This window comes from Arachis hypogaea, chromosome 11 (assembly GCF_003086295.3).
Source record: "Arachis hypogaea cultivar Tifrunner chromosome 11, arahy.Tifrunner.gnm2.J5K5, whole genome shotgun sequence".
Taxonomy (NCBI): domain Eukaryota; kingdom Viridiplantae; phylum Streptophyta; class Magnoliopsida; order Fabales; family Fabaceae; genus Arachis; species Arachis hypogaea.
In genome coordinates, this window is record NC_092046.1 from 142,932,517 (window position 1) to 142,949,972 (window position 17,456).

General features: G+C 35.6%; 1 protein-coding gene across 1 annotated transcript; it reads left to right on the plus strand.

Annotated features, from left to right (window-relative positions):
- The first annotated feature begins 474 nt into the window (after nt 1-474).
- On the plus strand, nt 475-1,695 carry LOC112723183 (transcription factor bHLH148). The gene has a single exon (XM_025774444.3). The coding sequence runs from the start codon at nt 784-786 to the stop codon at nt 1,417-1,419; it is 636 nt and encodes a 211-aa protein (XP_025630229.1). The 5' UTR covers nt 475-783; the 3' UTR covers nt 1,420-1,695.
- Nucleotides 1,696-17,456: the final 15,761 nt, after the last annotated feature.

Here is a 17,456-nt window from a genome sequence, read left to right on the forward strand (position 1 = left end):
ATTTTATATTTTAATATATATTTTATAATATAATTAATTTAATAATTGATTTTTTTATGTGTACGGTTGAAAAAATATATTAGCAATATAGTTTAATTTGCTGAAGGTTGATTCACTTATTAACACAGACGGTGAAAAGACAGCAAAAGCTTCCACTGCATATGATTCCTAAAACATTTTTTGACCTTGCTGAAAAAAGTGAAAATAAATAAGTTGAAGGAAATGAGGTGGGAAAACACATAAAAGTGTGGTAATAAACATAACAAAAAGTAAAGTAATGTGAAAAGATAAAAACATTACCTGTATGAGATAAGCAGCATTGAAAGTCTTTTTTGGGTTGCATGCACATGGGAAGATAAACTGCAGTGAACACAAGATTGCAAGTTAAATGAATTTTGGTGGGTGAAAAAGCATAGCTTTACAGGCTGGCTGGGCTTACATGCCATCCCGACAAGAGCCGGAAATACTTGAAGCAGGACCAGAAGAGGGCCTCATCAAAGGCCCAACAAACCCGTTGAGTAAGTATTATACCCACTATAAAAGGCTTCACATCCTTTCTCTCACTTGAATCTTCAATCTTACCTTAACCTCACCCACCCACCCACCCACCCGGCCCCTCACCTGCCATATACAAATCCCTTTCTCACTCCCTTCAATCAGATAACATAACACCATTGAAGAATATAATTAATTAGCCATAATCAACTAACCCTCTCTTCCTTTTAGAATCTGCAATTCTTGGAATCCTATCTTGTACGTCTGAATCTAAATCAGATAATAAAAATGGCCTCAACATCGGTGGTGTCAAACCCAGCACCAACAAGCACGGACCGGTCACGTGACTCAAAGAGGAAGAAGAAGAAGAAACTGCAGAAAGAATATCTTCAGAGTCACTTCAAATGGAAATCGCAAGCTCAGCAACAAATTTATTCCTCCAAGCTCCACCAGGCCTTAGCGAGAGTCAACCTCGCCTCCACCTCCGTCCCCCGCCGCGGAAAGGCCGTCCGAGAAGCCGCGGACAGAGTCCTCGCCGCCACAGCTAAAGGCAAAACACGGTGGAGCCGCGCCATACTCGCCAACCGCAGGCTCAAGCTCAAGTTCTCCAAACAGCACAAGAGACAGAGAGTGGCGCAGCCTGCGCTCACCCGATCCAAGAAGCCACGTGTCAGCGTTTTACGCCTCAAAGGGAAGAAGAACTTACCGGCTGTGCAGAGGAAACTCAGGTTCTTGGCGCGACTCGTTCCCGGTTGCCGGAAAGAACCTGTGCCGGTCATTCTCGAAGAGGCCATCGATTACATACCGGCGCTTGAGATGCAAGTCAGAGCCATGGCTGCTCTTCTCAACCTTCTCTCCGGCTCCGGCGCCGCCGCCTCAGACTCCTCTTCCGGCGCCGGCACAAGCTCGGCGCCGCCAAGCTGATGATGACACCTTTGGGCGTGTGTGTGTGTGAATGACTGAATGCCATGCCAGGTGTCAATTTTTTCAATTATTATTATTATTGCTCACCCTTTTTTTTTCTTTTATATTATATTTATAACCATCTGTCTTTTCTTGCAAGCAAAGCATGCTCTCTGTTATGTACGTACATATATAATTCTGTTTTCCCCCTTTTTCTTTTTTCCTCTCTCTAATTTAATTATTCTGTTTCAACTTTCAAGTAAGCTCAATATCATAAGCATTCAAGTTAGCTAGCAATACGTGTTCCCTTTCAGCAAAGTAATGTTCTATATTTTCAGGCGTGACTCTCTTTTGATTCCGGAAAAGAAAATGATTTCAGTTGAGTGACAAGTGCTTCATGCTACTTTTAAAATTATTGATTTTTGAATACAAACTTTTTACTATTAAAACGTTAACTCAGCAAAATCCTTTAAAATATACAACTTTTTTTTGGTTGGGATAATAAATGCATTGCCATATTTGTTAAAAGGTAAGGAATTTACGGTATGCACCTATGTAGTTATATTGCACTCTGCTTGGATCAGAAATTCAGAATACCATCACGAAATAAAGAATTCCGAAACTGGGTGGTGGCAGCTTTTTTCTTAATTCGCCTTATGTTAATCACTCATTATCTTAAGTCTAATAGAGTAGTATTTTTCCAACCCTAATTATTATTTGTGTTATCTTAACTGACTGTGTACAAAGGTAGGAAACGGACAAATCAGAAAACATGATACTACTACCAGATAACCTTTTATTTTTCACATGCACATTTTCTTTGATTTTTCACAGCTACAAGTCATTGAATGACACTTAGGTCATATTTTAACCTTTTCCCGAGTTTGAAGCCTAAATGTGTGAGAATTTATTGTGCTTCTTTGTGTACAGTGGATTAGGCTGTTATTTTTGTGGCAGTGTGTGAAAAGCAAGTAATGTGCATATGTCATTGGAATTGATCAATAGGTTTGTGAATACTTGAGTTGAGGGGGCTAACTCCACTTCAAGCTTCTTTTTCTTTTTCTTTTTCTTTTTTATTATTATTTTTTTTTCTTTTTTTCAGAAAGCGCCAAAAGCATGCTTATTCGGCACAGCACAATGGCCTAACATACCATGTGACTTGTCGCCCCCACCTTACTCAGCCCCACTGACATTTTCACATCACCTTCACCCTCCTCTCTTCTATTACCAGCAAAGTTCCAAAACCCATGCACCTTTATATACACCATTTTGTTAAGCCATTAATTATTAAAAAATACTTACTGATTATTAAATGTAAAAATTAATTTCTAGTCTTCTTTCTTTATATAATAAAGAAAGCAAGGATAATTTGATAATGTAGAATCATGGTAAAATTATAGAGATTTAACAAAATTTTAAATCGGTTGATTTCTTCTTTGGGTCAGAGTGTGGAAAAAGAAGCTAATTATTCTTATTAGTACTTTAAAAGGCTTTTGCAATTTCATTTGGCACATTCATAAAAATAATAAAAATAAATAAATAAATGAGAAAGAAAACAACATAGGATTGAGAATTGGTGTGTATGTATGATATGACCCTGACTGAGATGGTGAGGTGAATGGATGACATGCTGTTCCTGATAGGGCAATGGTGTGAACTGTGAATGACTTAAATAAATGACTAATAATATTATTACAGGGTTGACACTTGTCCTTGCTATTTTCAAACTTAGGCACACGAGTGAGTGACTTAGTTTCATCGCTTTCAAGTTTCAATATAAGTGCACTCAAACACAAGAGTTGGATTGATTAATTGACCATCAAAGACAATTAATATTGAGGGCCACCGTACCCAAGCATTGAAAATTTTCCTGTTTTAATTTTGGGTTACAGTCTTTAAAGTTTATCACATGGAGGGGGGTAGCATTAGCAGCATTCTAGCATTTATTATCTCAATACCTAGCTTCCCATGTGGGTGTGACTAATGGAAGGGAAAGCCCAATTGAGGATTCTGAAAACTACCAGCAAAATTGATGAGAAAACAAAGTGAATTTTTAGAGCAACTAACTATTAAAGAAATAGACATACATACATACAAGGTCCTTGTTGTGTGTGTCAACATCACATTCCAGCACTAACACATACATATACGTATGATTTTTTTTTTTAACCAAGTTTGGTTGTTCTAGTGATTAGTTCACTAGTCTGCTATGCATGAAGTAACCTACTAGTTAGTGACAAGCTCTTAAATAAGATGGATTAGTTCTTGACCTGTGGGGTCGGAAATATCGTCAAAACCAAACCAAAATCATTTTTTTCAAAGCAAATTGGGCTAATGGCTATGGTCACTGTTTACTAGCTACTTAATATGGTGTTTGCTTAATTAAACAAAACTCGTGTCACCAACTCCCAACACAAATGTTACTGTCACTACAAAAACAGATTCATGAGAATAACTGTATGTGTGAACAAGAAAATCAGCTACTACTAAAAATTATTCCCCGTGTTCTCCTTCGTTCAAGCAATCCCCTTAATTCCCTCAAAATGTTTTCTTCTCCTAAAGATATTATTATTATTGTTATCGGTTACTTTACCTAATTAATAGTGGCCCAGTAATTGTTTCCATCAATATTCCTATGCAAGATTTGACCAAGTGATATTGTATGATAACGTATAAAAGGAAAATAGCAACAGGGGGTATATATATGTGGCAAAATAAACTTCCAAAGTTAAAACATTTTGATTCTTTATTTTGTTAAAGACGTAGGAATTAGGAAACCTCGCTAACCAATCAGGGTTTCTAACAACAAACATTCGTAAAATATAATTTACACATAACAGTAGAAATCTCGTATTTATTTATTATATATGTGTGGTGAGTTGTTGTACTTACGCGGTTGCACTTAATCCACTTTCTTCCAAGTTCCAACTCCTATCCTCACTAACTCTTCAATTTACGCCTTCTTTACAAGCCCCACAGAAAAAAAAAAAAAAAAAAATACATATGGTGTTATCTACTATTTATATGAAATATCTTATCTTAGTATATATATAATAAATAAGGTGAAAATTTACGTGCATTTGTCTCATATAAAATTGATATTGGAAAAGGGATAATTTAAATAAAAACGTGTAAAACATCTTTTTAAATGTAATTTTTAGTAATTAAAATTTAATATATATAATCAATTAAATCATATTATTTTTATTAAAATTAAATCAGATAAATTAATTTAACCGAAAAAATTGGTAAATTAAATTTTGAATCGGTTTAAATTAATATTTTTTTTTATAAAAAAATAATTAAAATATTCTTATTATATATATTTTTTAATTTTTAGAATTTTAAATTCTAATCCTATGACAGCACAAAGAGAAAAAAATAGTTAAAATTTAGGATTCTCAAAATAATAATAATAATAATAATAATAATAATAATAATAATAATAATTTAATAATTTTTTATAATAAAAATATTGTAGTAATTTTTTATAAAAAATATTAATTTAGACTGATTCAAGGTATAGTTCACCAATTTTCTAGCCAAATAAATTTGTCGAATTTAATTTTAATAAAAATAATACGGTTTAATCAATTATATGTATTAATTTTTAATTATTAAAAAATATCTTTAAAAAAATATATTTTAAACGTTTTTATCTAAATGACTTCCATTTAAAAATCGTTAAATAATTTGTTCAATTTTACTAAATTATTATCTGACAATTCTTAAGTCTTAACTATCACTTTTATGTAGATACTAAGAGAGTACATGAGTCTTCACCTGTAATAATTACTAAGATTACTGTTTAAACTTTGACAATAATTAGAAGAGCAACACCACTTGTTGACGTTTTACATAAGATAATAGATTTTAAATAAGCGATTTCTATACATTTGGATATTTCTTGCTCTCTGTATGATGATTTCTTTTCATCAATCAAAATAAGAAGCAAAACAGATTGATGTTAAGTATTATTAAATAATCTAATCCCATGAGAACTTTATTTATTTGAAGAAAAAAAGATTGATGCTGATCAAAAGTTGAAATTCCAAATTAAATTAAATTTGCTACATTAACTCGTGGAAGTATAATCATAATTAAATTGAAAGAGGGCGGCTCCACAAAGCATCAATTTAATTTGTTAGTGCTCCGCATGTGGCATACAATGGTGGCTTAAAGCAATCACCCTTATGTTACTCAAAATCACAAGCTATTTGTTTCTGCTTTATCATCCCTACACTAGGTATAGAAAAAAAGAAAAAGTATAAGGAGATAATGAGAATATTAAATAATATAAATAATGGATATATTTGATGTTTAATTTAATAGGTATGCAGATGATTATGTTGATTATTTTTAGTTGGATAGTTATTTCTTTTGATTCGATTTACTCATGTACAGTTAACAATGGTTGGATGTTCAATTCACTAGTTATGTGAATGGTTATTCTAATGTTAGGGTTTAGGAAGTAAGTCGGGAATGGAGTGTTTTTTTATTTTATTAGATCAATTTTAGAGCTTATTGTTCACATTGTTTACAAAAATCATTATCTACTTAATAAAATCGAAAAAAAAAATTACACAAGAAAAAAATATATGTTTCCTTAGGAATTGAATTTAACATTTAATTTTATAAATTTTTAGTCATCTCATTTAAAGTTATATACAAGTTATCTGTTTTTACTTTATTATCACTACACTAGGTATAGGAATAAAGTATATTGAAATAGAAAATTAGAGTAAAAAAAATATATCTTTTGTTAGTTATGTTTTTATCTATAATAAAAATATAATACCATATAATAAATATTTAGATATGTTAAATAATTTTAATTAATACTAATTAATCCTAATATATAATAATCTAGTGTTAAATCACAGGATGTGGGTAAGACTTGCTCGTAGATGTCATGATGCAGAAGAGACTATTAGAAGTGGAAAGAATCTTCATACTAAGGAAGTGATTGAAAATTCTAAGGTCTTTGAGTAAGAATACTTGAGTGTAAAGAATTTTTTAAAGGTCATTACCAATTGAAAAAGTATAGGTAATCAACAATATTTTTGAATAATATGTGAATAATGTAAATTAATAAAGTTAAAAGAGTAAATTAATTTTAAATTTAATTAATAATATTAAATTAGGATGTAATATATTTTTATTTAATTGATGATTATTCATGTTGTTCAAAATAGTCATTGTTTATCTAGCACTCCTCTTACGAATTTTGTATCATTGCCCTTTACCCGTCGATAAAAGTCATTAATATAAATGAGAAAAAAAATATGCTATCAGATTATCTCCATTGTAAATAAATATTGAAACATCATATAGGTGAAAGTCATAACTAACAATGAAGTCTCTTGTAACATGATACCAACCATTAAGAGTTTGTTTAAAGTTATATAGACAAATAGAGAAAGAGAAGATAAAAAAATTTACCATGTATTATTAATTAATTGAACTTAAAAGTTAAATTTGATAAATTGTCAGCCATATTATTTGAATGTGCAGCTATCACTCATATTATTAGCCACACATTAATTTTTAGAGAAAGTCTTGGTCAGCATTTTTATTAAAATTTGGTCAATATTTAACTAATAAAAAAAGTGAATAATTCTACACTATTTGATAAAATTTTATATTATTAAAAATATCAATAATAATTAATTAATGATTATAAATCACAAAATATGTTGGTCCCCTAACACTTTTTTTTATGTTTCTTTCTTATTTTTCTTCCATTCAAACACATCTAAAAAAATTAAAAATTTACTCAATTTCTTTCTTTATTTTTTATTTTTTATTTTTTTTCTCTCTATTTCTTTCCTTTCAACCAAATATAGCATAAGCTGTTAGTTGTGCAACGACTGAAGGTTATGGATATTTTTTAGTTGGTATATTCTACTTGTATGCGCACCTAGTAAACTATGCAAATAGTAATTAAAAGGTTTTCCAGCTTCCTAATTTTTTTAAAAAGAAGAAAAACAAATATTGAGAAAAAGAATACTTGTGAGTTAAAACTTTCAATCAAAATTGTCTAACAATTAATTTACATAAGTAACAAAACCAAAAGGTTCATCAATTCCTTGATATAGCTTTTTTTTTTTTTTTAATTTATAGGTTATTATATGGTTAACATTAAAACTTATATGAAATTATCTTTATGCGATATTAAATTAAAAATCGTTAGATAATAATATATTTAAATTTATTAAATTATTTAATAGTTTTTAATTATTAACTTTAAAGTCAACTGCACGTAAGTATTCACCTGAGTGATATACAAAAACAAAAAATTACCATAAGAAAAACATAAACAATTAACAAATTCAAATAAAATTAATAAGTTTGACTTTTGGATTATGATGTCGATGTGTTAAAAAAATAAAAATAATATTGTATAACCAAAAAAAATTATTATTTTTATTAATATTTGACCAATTTTAAATTATAAACTAAAAATTTAAATAATATAAAAATAAAATATTAATTAATACTGATAAAAAATATTCTTAATATTTCTGAAAAAATAAACCATGACTAAAAGTTTCTTCCCTAGATAATTAATAAAAAAAATCTTAAATACCTTTTTCATCCAAATACTAATTAACACCAAGGCCAAAAGAGTCTGAATTATTGTCAAATATTACCTATAATAAGCTCCAACCACATCCCAGGAAAAGCATTATTGGACAAAAACTCCATATCTCAGTGGCCTCACAAAAACAATTAATTAATACGGTACTATATATTTATATATATGTGCTAATGAACGGCATAAAATTATTATTGACATGTGGCATGTTAGGCCTCACCCCAACACCATGAACCATATTGTTACCCACCACTTCTCTAATGTAAATTGTTGCCATATGCCCTGCACCATATATATGCATGTGAGTACAACAAAAGCTATAGGGAAAAAGAAAAGGACAAGCATTATTATTTGAACAAATAAATTAAAATTAAATTGTGAATAGTATATTTATTAAAAGCTTTTCCTAAACCACATGGAGGGGTCATGGCCTTGTCCATTAAACTCCAAGAAAATACAATAAAGTGGGGGAAAAAAAGAGAAAAAGAAAAAGTTAGTGTATTGATGGCATACCCGTATATGGTTACCCCTCTCTGGAGATTTGTGAGATTAGGAAAAGTTCGTTTTCAAGCAGAATCCATAGACCATAATACAGAAACACACACATATATCGGTTGGTTTCGTCTTTTCCCTTGGCGACAATTTTTACAAATTTGGACTATATAGTAGGAAAAATAAGGGGGGATGGATGTGGTTTAATTAATTAAGTGTAATCTTTTAGGTTAATAATATACATTATTATTATTTTCGGTTATAACTAACAATCACAAAGTACAAGTTAGATAGATGATATATGATATATACGCGCAGTTTTCCCTTGCATTATTTCATATGAAAATTGGTTATCTACTTAAAATAAGAAATTATATTCGTCCTGTTCTTGCTTAATTAGGCTGAAGTATTGCTCGGTTCTCGACGAAAATCGGCAGACCTTCCCACTGAGGCGTGATATACATCGGCAATGGAAAAATAAGGGAGGCGGGTACTTGCAAAGACGCTCCGACGCTCAAGTCAGCAAAATGATGTATATGTAAAAGTTAATTCTTGGAAAGATTGCATACCTTCTAAAATTTTCTCATTCCTTTTTATACCTGAGTGGGCGAGGTTGATCGTTTTCTTCCGAGTTGTAACGCCCAAGGAGAGAATTAATCGTAACCGACGTTATTGATTTAGAGTTAATGCTGATTATTATGAATAATCGGTTATGATCGAGGATTATGCGTTTCTGAGCTATAACTCGTAACTGATGTTTACTGGTCATATCACAGCCCCCAAACTTGGCCTGACTTGAAGGAGACAGGTTGAACTTTTAAATGGTAATTAACGAGTTATAGCTTGGTATGTGGAGCCCGCAGATTAACGTGGCTCATTTAAGTCTATCTTTAGTATATGAAAAGACTTGGATATGGGAAGCTGTACTGAATTAATGCTTCTCATGGTTTGGTGTATTTTTTACTTATTATTTTAATAAGTGTGCAATTTCCAATGTGTGTTACTAGCCGTTGAAAGTGGATTGTGTTTAACGGCCAAGATTGACTTATGGAACTGAAGAGTTGATTAAATGAGTGGCTAGGGTGTAAACGTTCTACACGCTTGGTGTGTGTTACCGGGAGGCATCTACAGAAGCTTTTAAGAAGAATGAGTACAAGAAGTTAGTAAAACTTCCCTCGCTTTTTACTATCGTAAGTAGTTTTCCTATTTCGGCTAGAAAGATGAGTGATAAAAAGAAAAACTGCTACCCAAGGTCGAAGACAATGAGTCTTATGACTGAGTTGATGGGGATGTCCAAATACGGACTTCTCTATTTTTCGATAGAGACTGTGTCAACAGAGTGAATTTAGCCAGGATAGTGAAGCCTGGATTTTACCTGGAGTTGTTGCCATGCAATCGGTCTGATCATGTCTTCCATAGGAGGAAAGATTTTGAAAGCTTTTATATGTATAGCTGTGTAATGGAAGAATTGCGTGTTAAACTTCCCTTTTCTAGCTTTGAATGTGATGTGATAAAACAGATGAACTGTGCTCCCTCCCAAATCCACCCTAATGGCTGGGCATTTATCAAGTGTTTCCAAGTTCTGATGCAATTCCTAAAAATTGAAGCAGACCTGGAACTATTCTTTTCGTTATTTCAGGCCAAAGAGGTGTGGAAGGGTTTGTGGATAAATCTGAATAGTACTCCAGGCTTTTCTGTTTTTAAATTGTATAAGTCGTCTTTCAAGGATTTGAAAGAAATGTTTTGAAAGTAAAGTCGGTAGATGAGGAGTTTCTTTTCTATTTGGATGAACATTTGGGGGAGAAATTTCCGATGTATTGGTGTTGCCAACCGCAGCATATACTAAGTCCTGAACTTACTAGTCGAAATGAATGTATAATGTCGTTTCTGATTGAGATGGTGGACAAAGGTGGTTTGATATCTGTATCTGAGTTACTTCCCTGGGAGGAAAATAAATCGGCTGTATTAAATTACTTTGGTGAGAAATTCGGAATATACTTATTTTTGTTTATGTTTGGTATATTTGGTTTAGTGATTACCTTTCTTTTATGCTACAGCTGGGAAGTATCCTGGAGTGTCGGTTTCGAGCTTAAGATCCCGCTTTAAAGCCAAAAACTTTGAAGGTTCCTCTTCCAACCCTGAGAAGGTGGATGGTGGGGCAGAGGTCAACCAGCCCCCACCAAAGAAGAAGGGGATTGTATTTAAAAAGAGAAAATCAGATCTGATTGTGCTGGATGGTGAACAGAGCAAGGATGAGATGGTGCAGCTCGAAGATTTGTCGAGCTTTTCCATAAGACAAGAAAAGTTGCATTCTTTTGAAAATGAAGGAGAGGGCTCGTCGGTTTGGAGTCGGAAGTTTCCTTTTAATGTCGTGGCGGACGAAGTCGTCCAATCAATAACGGATATGGCCCTGGTTGATGAAGTTGGGGATATAGGAGTTGACCAATTTCTGCAGGTTAGGCTTGTGCAAAATATGTATTTATTATTATTTTGTTTTTTTTAAATGATACCGATTCTAATATTGATTCTGAAATTGTAGGTACTAGGATTTCGATTGGCTAGTATCGGTCGTAGTCAAGAGAAAAAACATTTTAAGGCTTTACATGAGACTTCTGAAAGTGTGGCTTTAAAGGAACAACTCGTGTTGAAGGATACAGCTTTGACTGATTTGAAGAAGAGGTTGTCTGAAGTTGAGGGGGAATTAAAAATGGAAAAGGAAGGTCGTGTGAAGGCTGCCGAGTTGTTGACAAAGAAAGAAAATGACTTTGTGGGTGTAAACAACCGAGTTATTGAGTTGACCTTAAAAATGAAAGAAATGGAGAGTAGAAAAGAGGGCGATATTCTGGATGCTTTTGCAGAAGGGTTCGAGCGAGCTGTTAATCAGGCCAAGTTTCTTATTCCCGATGGGGATTTTTCGACTATAGATCCTAATAAGGTAATTCGAGATGGTGAGCTTGTGGATGATGAAGAAGCTGCTGAAGAGGGGGACGACAATTTGGCTGATTAATGTTTTGCTTTTTATTGTTTTTTACTAAATGACTATTTTGGGTTAGTCATGAAGGACTTGTATGTTTTGTTTTGAATTTTGGTGTATAAATGCCTCTGTAGAAACTATGAATGGGAAACTTGTTTTTGTTTAAGAATTTGCGCATTTATGCGATATCTGCTGAATTTTAGGCTTTGATTCTGCCTAATCATTCTTTGGAGACCCTTAGGAGGGCATGGTGATTTGTGTGTTGCTGTTTAAGCGTTTATTTAGCTTAATTGTTGCGCATCCGTGTTTGGATAATGCTACTTGTGTTCTGATCAGTAGTTCCTTTGTAGGATGATGTTGTAGTCTGATAATTTAGAATAGTTCGAACTTCGAGAAGAATATGCTATTTGCTAGAAGATCTATAAAAAAGATTAAAATTTATTAAAAGCAGTACATTTACAATTTATTCATGGTAAGCTAGCCTCATTAAAACCCCCTTGAGCAAAACCTTTTTTGGAAAAAATCTCTCAAGACACGAAAAAGAGTACTAGCATGCTGCTGTTGTTAACTGTAATATTGCTTTAGACAATTGACATTCCATGTGTTCGGAATTTTGGTGCCGTCCAGCTCTTCTATTTTGTAAGCACCTCTTCCAAGGACTTCATATACTCGGTACGAACCATCCCAGGCTGCTGCGAGCTTTCCGTGTGAGGAAGGTTGGCGAGCTTGTTCAGTTTTCCTTAGCACCAAGTCGTCGATGTTAAATGATCTTGGGAGTACCTTCCTTGCATATCGTTGGCCAAGCTGCTGTTGTAAGGCTCGGTGCCGAACAGCTGCTGTGTCTCGTATTTCTTCGATTAGGTCGAGTTCTGCTAGTCGAGCTTGATCATGGTGCTCAGCTTGCGTTCTCATCGAGCTTTGGGATATCTCCATTGGAATCATTGCTTTGGACCCATATACCAGACGAAATGGGGTTTCCTTAGTTGTTGAATGTGCTGTAGTATTGTATGCCCATAGCACCTCGGGAACAAGCTCGGCCCACATTCCCTTTGCATTGTCGAGCTTTTTCCTCAATGCTTGCAGGAGGACCTTATTAGCTGCTTCTGCTAACCCATTTGATTGTGGATGCTCTATGGAGGAAAAGTGCTGCTTTATCTTTAAATTCTGCAAAAAATTTTTGAAATTATGGTAGGTAAACTATCGACCATTGTTAGTTATAATATGATGTGGTATGCCAAATCTATAGATTATATTTTTCCAAACAAAACTGATCATCTGCGATGATGTAATTTTTGCCAAAGGCTGCGCTTCGATCCATTTAGAAAAATAATCGATTGCAACTACCAAATATTTCACCTGTCTTGGGGCAGTGGGAAAAGGTCCGAGGATATCGATTCCCCATCTATTGAATGGCCAGCTTACCACTGAATGATGAAGGTGCTCAGCAGGTAAGTTGATGATCGGGGCATGTTTCTGACAATTGTCACAAGTTCTGACCTTTTGCCTGGTATCTTCCCACAATGTGGGCCAGTAAAAACTGGCTCGCAGTATTTTCTGTGCTAGGCTTCGGGCCCCAGAGTGTATCCCATAAATTCCTTCATGAGCTTCAGATAAAACAAGATCGACTTCCGACCTGTTCAAACATTTCAACAGAGATCGAGAATAACCTCGCCTATACAAAGCGTTATTTAGTAATGTAAAGAAAGATGCTTGCCGTCTGAATTTTTTCTTATCATGAACTTCCTCCGGGATGGAACCATGACGGAGGTATTGAATATAAGAATGTTGCTAACTGTCTTTAGTTACAATGTTAAAAATGTTCAGTGTATCAATGCTCGGCTTATCTAAAGTTGATTTCAAAAGTGTGGCAGTGTGTGCCTGTGTAGTCGCCAGCTTTGATAAAATATCTACTCTGTGGTTTTGTTCCCTAAGTATATGGACAATCTCGAATTTGAAAAACCGGTTAGTAACTACCGAACAACATCCATGTATTTCAATAAAATCTGATCTTTTGTTTGGAAACTTTGATTTACTTGTTGAACAATTAACAACGAATCATAGTAGACCTTTAAATTGGCAATATGTAAATCGGCAGCTAACCTGAGCTCAGCTATGAGGGCTTCGTATTCCGCCTGGTTATTACTGGCTTTGAATGAGAATCAGAGAGAATGTTCCAGAACTATTCCGTCCGAGCTTTCCAGTAGTATGCCTGCTCCAGATCCTTGAGGGTTTGAAGCGCCATCAACGAACAAGGTCCATGTTTGGTCCTCATTTTCCGAATATGAGCTTGTAAACTCAGCTACAAAATCGGCCAAGCATTGTGACTTGACAGATCCTCTGGGCTGGTACTGAATATCGAATTCTGAGAGTTCAATAGACCACTTGATTAGTCGTCCTGCTAATTCAGGTTTAGAAAGTATCTGCGGAAGTGGTTGTCCAGTTATGATGATGATGGTGTGGCTTTGGAAATAAGATCGGAGCCGTCTTACAGAGAAGATTAATGCTAAGGCAAGCTTTTCTAGTCTCGGGTAACGAAGCTTTGCATTTTGTAATGACTTGCTCACAAAATAAACTGGTTGCTGAACTTTGTCATTTTCTGTAATGAGAACAGAGCTAATTGTCACATCAGTTATAGATAAATATAAATACAATGGCTTGCCGAGCTTAGGTTTTTGTAGAACAGGTGGTTTTGAAAGGAGTTGCTTTAAATTTGTGAACACGGCTTCACAGTTTTCATTCCACGAAAAACTTTTTGTGTCCTTCTTCAAACACTGAAAAAAGTTATAGGATTTGGATGCTAAGCACGGCAGGAATCTGGACAACGTGGCTAATTGCCTGTTAATCGCTGAACTTCCTTTATGGTCGTCGGACTGTGCATGTCAAGTATTGCTTGACACTTCTCTGGATTTGCTTCAATGCCTCGGCTTGTCAGGATGAATCCGAGGAATTTTCCTCCCCGAACACCAAAGGCGCATTTTTCGGGGTTCAGACGCATGTTATATTTTCGGATCTGTGCAAATACTTCATCAAGGTCTTGTATGTGGGGATGACCGACCTTTGTCTTGACGACCATGTCGTCGACGTACACTTCGATGTTCCTGTCTATTTGCTGTTCGAAGATTTTGTTCATCAGTCTTTGGTACGTCGCACCTGCATTCTTCAAACCGAAAGGCATAACATTATAGCAGTAATTACCATACTCAGTTATAAAGGCTGTTTTTTCTTGGTCTGATGGATGCATAAGGATCTGGTTATAACCAAAATATGCATCCATGAAACTCAAAGTGCCATAGCCACAAGAGTTATCAACTAAAGTGTCAATACTGGGTAAAGGATAAGCATATTTAGGGCAGGCCTTATTTAAGTCAGTAAAATCGACGCACATGCGCCATTTACCGTTATTCTTTTTTACCATAACGACGTTGGCTAACCATGTTGTGAACCTGATCTCTTAGATTAACTTGGCGTCGATGAGTTTCTTGACTTCTGACATGGAGGCCAATCGTTTCTCGGTTCCGAGGTTTCGCTTCTTCTGAGAAACTGGTCGGGCTGTTCGGCTGATTGCCAATTTATGTGTAATTACGGATGGATCTATCCCTGGCATATCCCCGAAAGTCCAGGCAAATAGGTCTGCATTCTGGCGTAAGAAACTAATCAGCTTTTCTTTGTCTTCATTGTTGATTGATGTTCCTATAAAAGTAAACTTTGTTGGATCTTCGGTCAAGGTGACTTTTGTCAGATCTTCATTTAGCATAGGGCGTTCTTCAAAATCGGCGCTCGGGTCTAGCTCGGCTAGTATTGGTTGTTCGGATTGTATTGAGTTGACGCGTGCTTCGTTGTTCCTTTTGATGGGCTTTAGGCTTATGCTGTAGCATTGCCGAGCTTCATGTAGATCACCATGAATTGTTGCAACGACATTGTCCTGCACAGAAAACTTGACACAAAGGTGAAATGTAGAAACAATGGCAGCAAATCTATTCAAAAAAGGTCTTCCTAATATAACATTATAAGGACTAAAATAGTCGACTACGAGATATTGAATATCTTGTGTCTTAGATAATGGTTGCTCACCGAGTGTGGTTTGTAATCACACAGAACCCAACACGGGAACTTGTTCCCCTAAAAATCCGACCAAGTCTCCTGAGTATGGCTGCAAAATGTTACTGCTCAGTTTCATTTTCTGAAATGTGGCGAAGAATAGTACGTCAGCACTGCTCCCGGGATCAAGTAGCACTTTCCGAACTATTAGGTCTCCCAATTGGATGGAGATAACCACAGGGTCATCGAAGTTGATGTGACTGCACTTAAAGTCAGCACAGCCAAAAGTCATTTCGGGGACATCCTGAGTTGGTTGAAGATTGTTAGTAGTATCCTCAACTGCCAACATGGCTCTGTAGGTTTGCTTTCTTGCCGAGCTTGTATGTCCACCTCCAGTGTAACCACCTGAAATACAATTGATCATGCCCCTAGGTTGAGCCGGAGCTTTATCCTTCTCCCTTGACGATGGGGCTGCTGTAGGTTGTTCAAAGTTGGGCGTTGTTTTTTTCTGCATATGCCCTGCAATAAATTTGTCGAGATGTCCTTGTCGCGCTAAGCGCTCTAGGAGATCTTTAGTAATTACACATTCGTCGGTCGTATGCATGTGTTTCTGGTGGAAGGTGCAGTATTTGGATTTGTCAATATTTTTTGTTTCAGGGTAATTTCCAGCCTTACGGGGAGGTTTAATCAGCTTTGAGTTCAGTATTTCCTGAATAATGTCATTCCTCTTAGTGTTGAAATGGGTATACGATTCATAGCGAGGAACTAGTTTGAAACTTTTCTTGTTATCCCGAGATTTTTCATCGTCTTTGTTGGCCGACCTATCTGTCTTTTGTGCTTGGCGGAGTTCTTCAATATCTATCTGTCCCTTGGCTTTCTCGCGGAACTCGGCCAAAGTTTTGGGTTTGGCGACGGTGATGGTCTCCTGGAATTTACCTGGACGAAGGCCACTTTTGATGGCATGAAGGTGGACTTCGGGGTGGAGGTCGGGAATTTTCATGGCCACCTTCGTGAAACGAGTGATATAATCCTTCAGGCTTTCCTGTGGGCCTTATTTAATGGTCGTCAAATAATCAGAATCATGAAGATATATTGCAGAAGCTGCAAAATGATCTTCAAATTGCTTATCTAACTCCTGAAAATGTGATATAGAATTTGCAGGCAAAGAGCAAAACCAATCAAGTGCAGGACCATCTAAAAAAGACGAAAAACAACGACACAGAATAGGGTCGGATGCACCGTTAACTATCATTATAGAACGGAATTTCTTGATATGCTGCTTCAGGTCCCCTAACCCATCATATGGGGTCAAGGTGGCTAGAAGGGTGAACTGCCTAGGAAGTTGGAAGCTCATTATGTCTGCCATGAATGGCCCTGCAGAGTTGTCCAGCTTGTCTTCTTCAGCTTCAGGTTGAACTCCTTCACCCCGAGGATCATCATCGTCTCGAGGGGTTTCGGAGACGTGGGTTAGCTCTGATTGTCGCTCATTATTCTCCGGTTGCTCCAGATGAACATTATTGTGTTCAAAGTGAGCATTAGCTAGTTGCGCTATTTGATTCTGCATCCTTTGATTTTTCTCCACCATGCGCTGGTTTGCTTGTTGAAGCTCAGTCACCATCCGAAGAAACTCGGATGGAGTAGGAGGAGGAACATCAGCCATAAGTGGACACGGAGGTATTTGGGGCCTATGAAAGAATGTATGTTAAATTTCTCGGCCCCACGGTGGGCGCCAAAATGTTCTTGCTTAACTAGGCTGAAGTATTGCTCGGTCCTCGATGAAGATCGGCGGACCTTCCCACTGAGGCGTGATATACGTCGGCAATGGAGAAACAGGGGAGGCGGGTACTTGCAAAGGTACTCCGACGCTCAAGTCAGCAAAAGGATGTATATGTGAAAGTTGATTCTTGGAAAAATTGCATACCTTCTAAAGTTTTCTCATCCCTTTTTATACTTGAG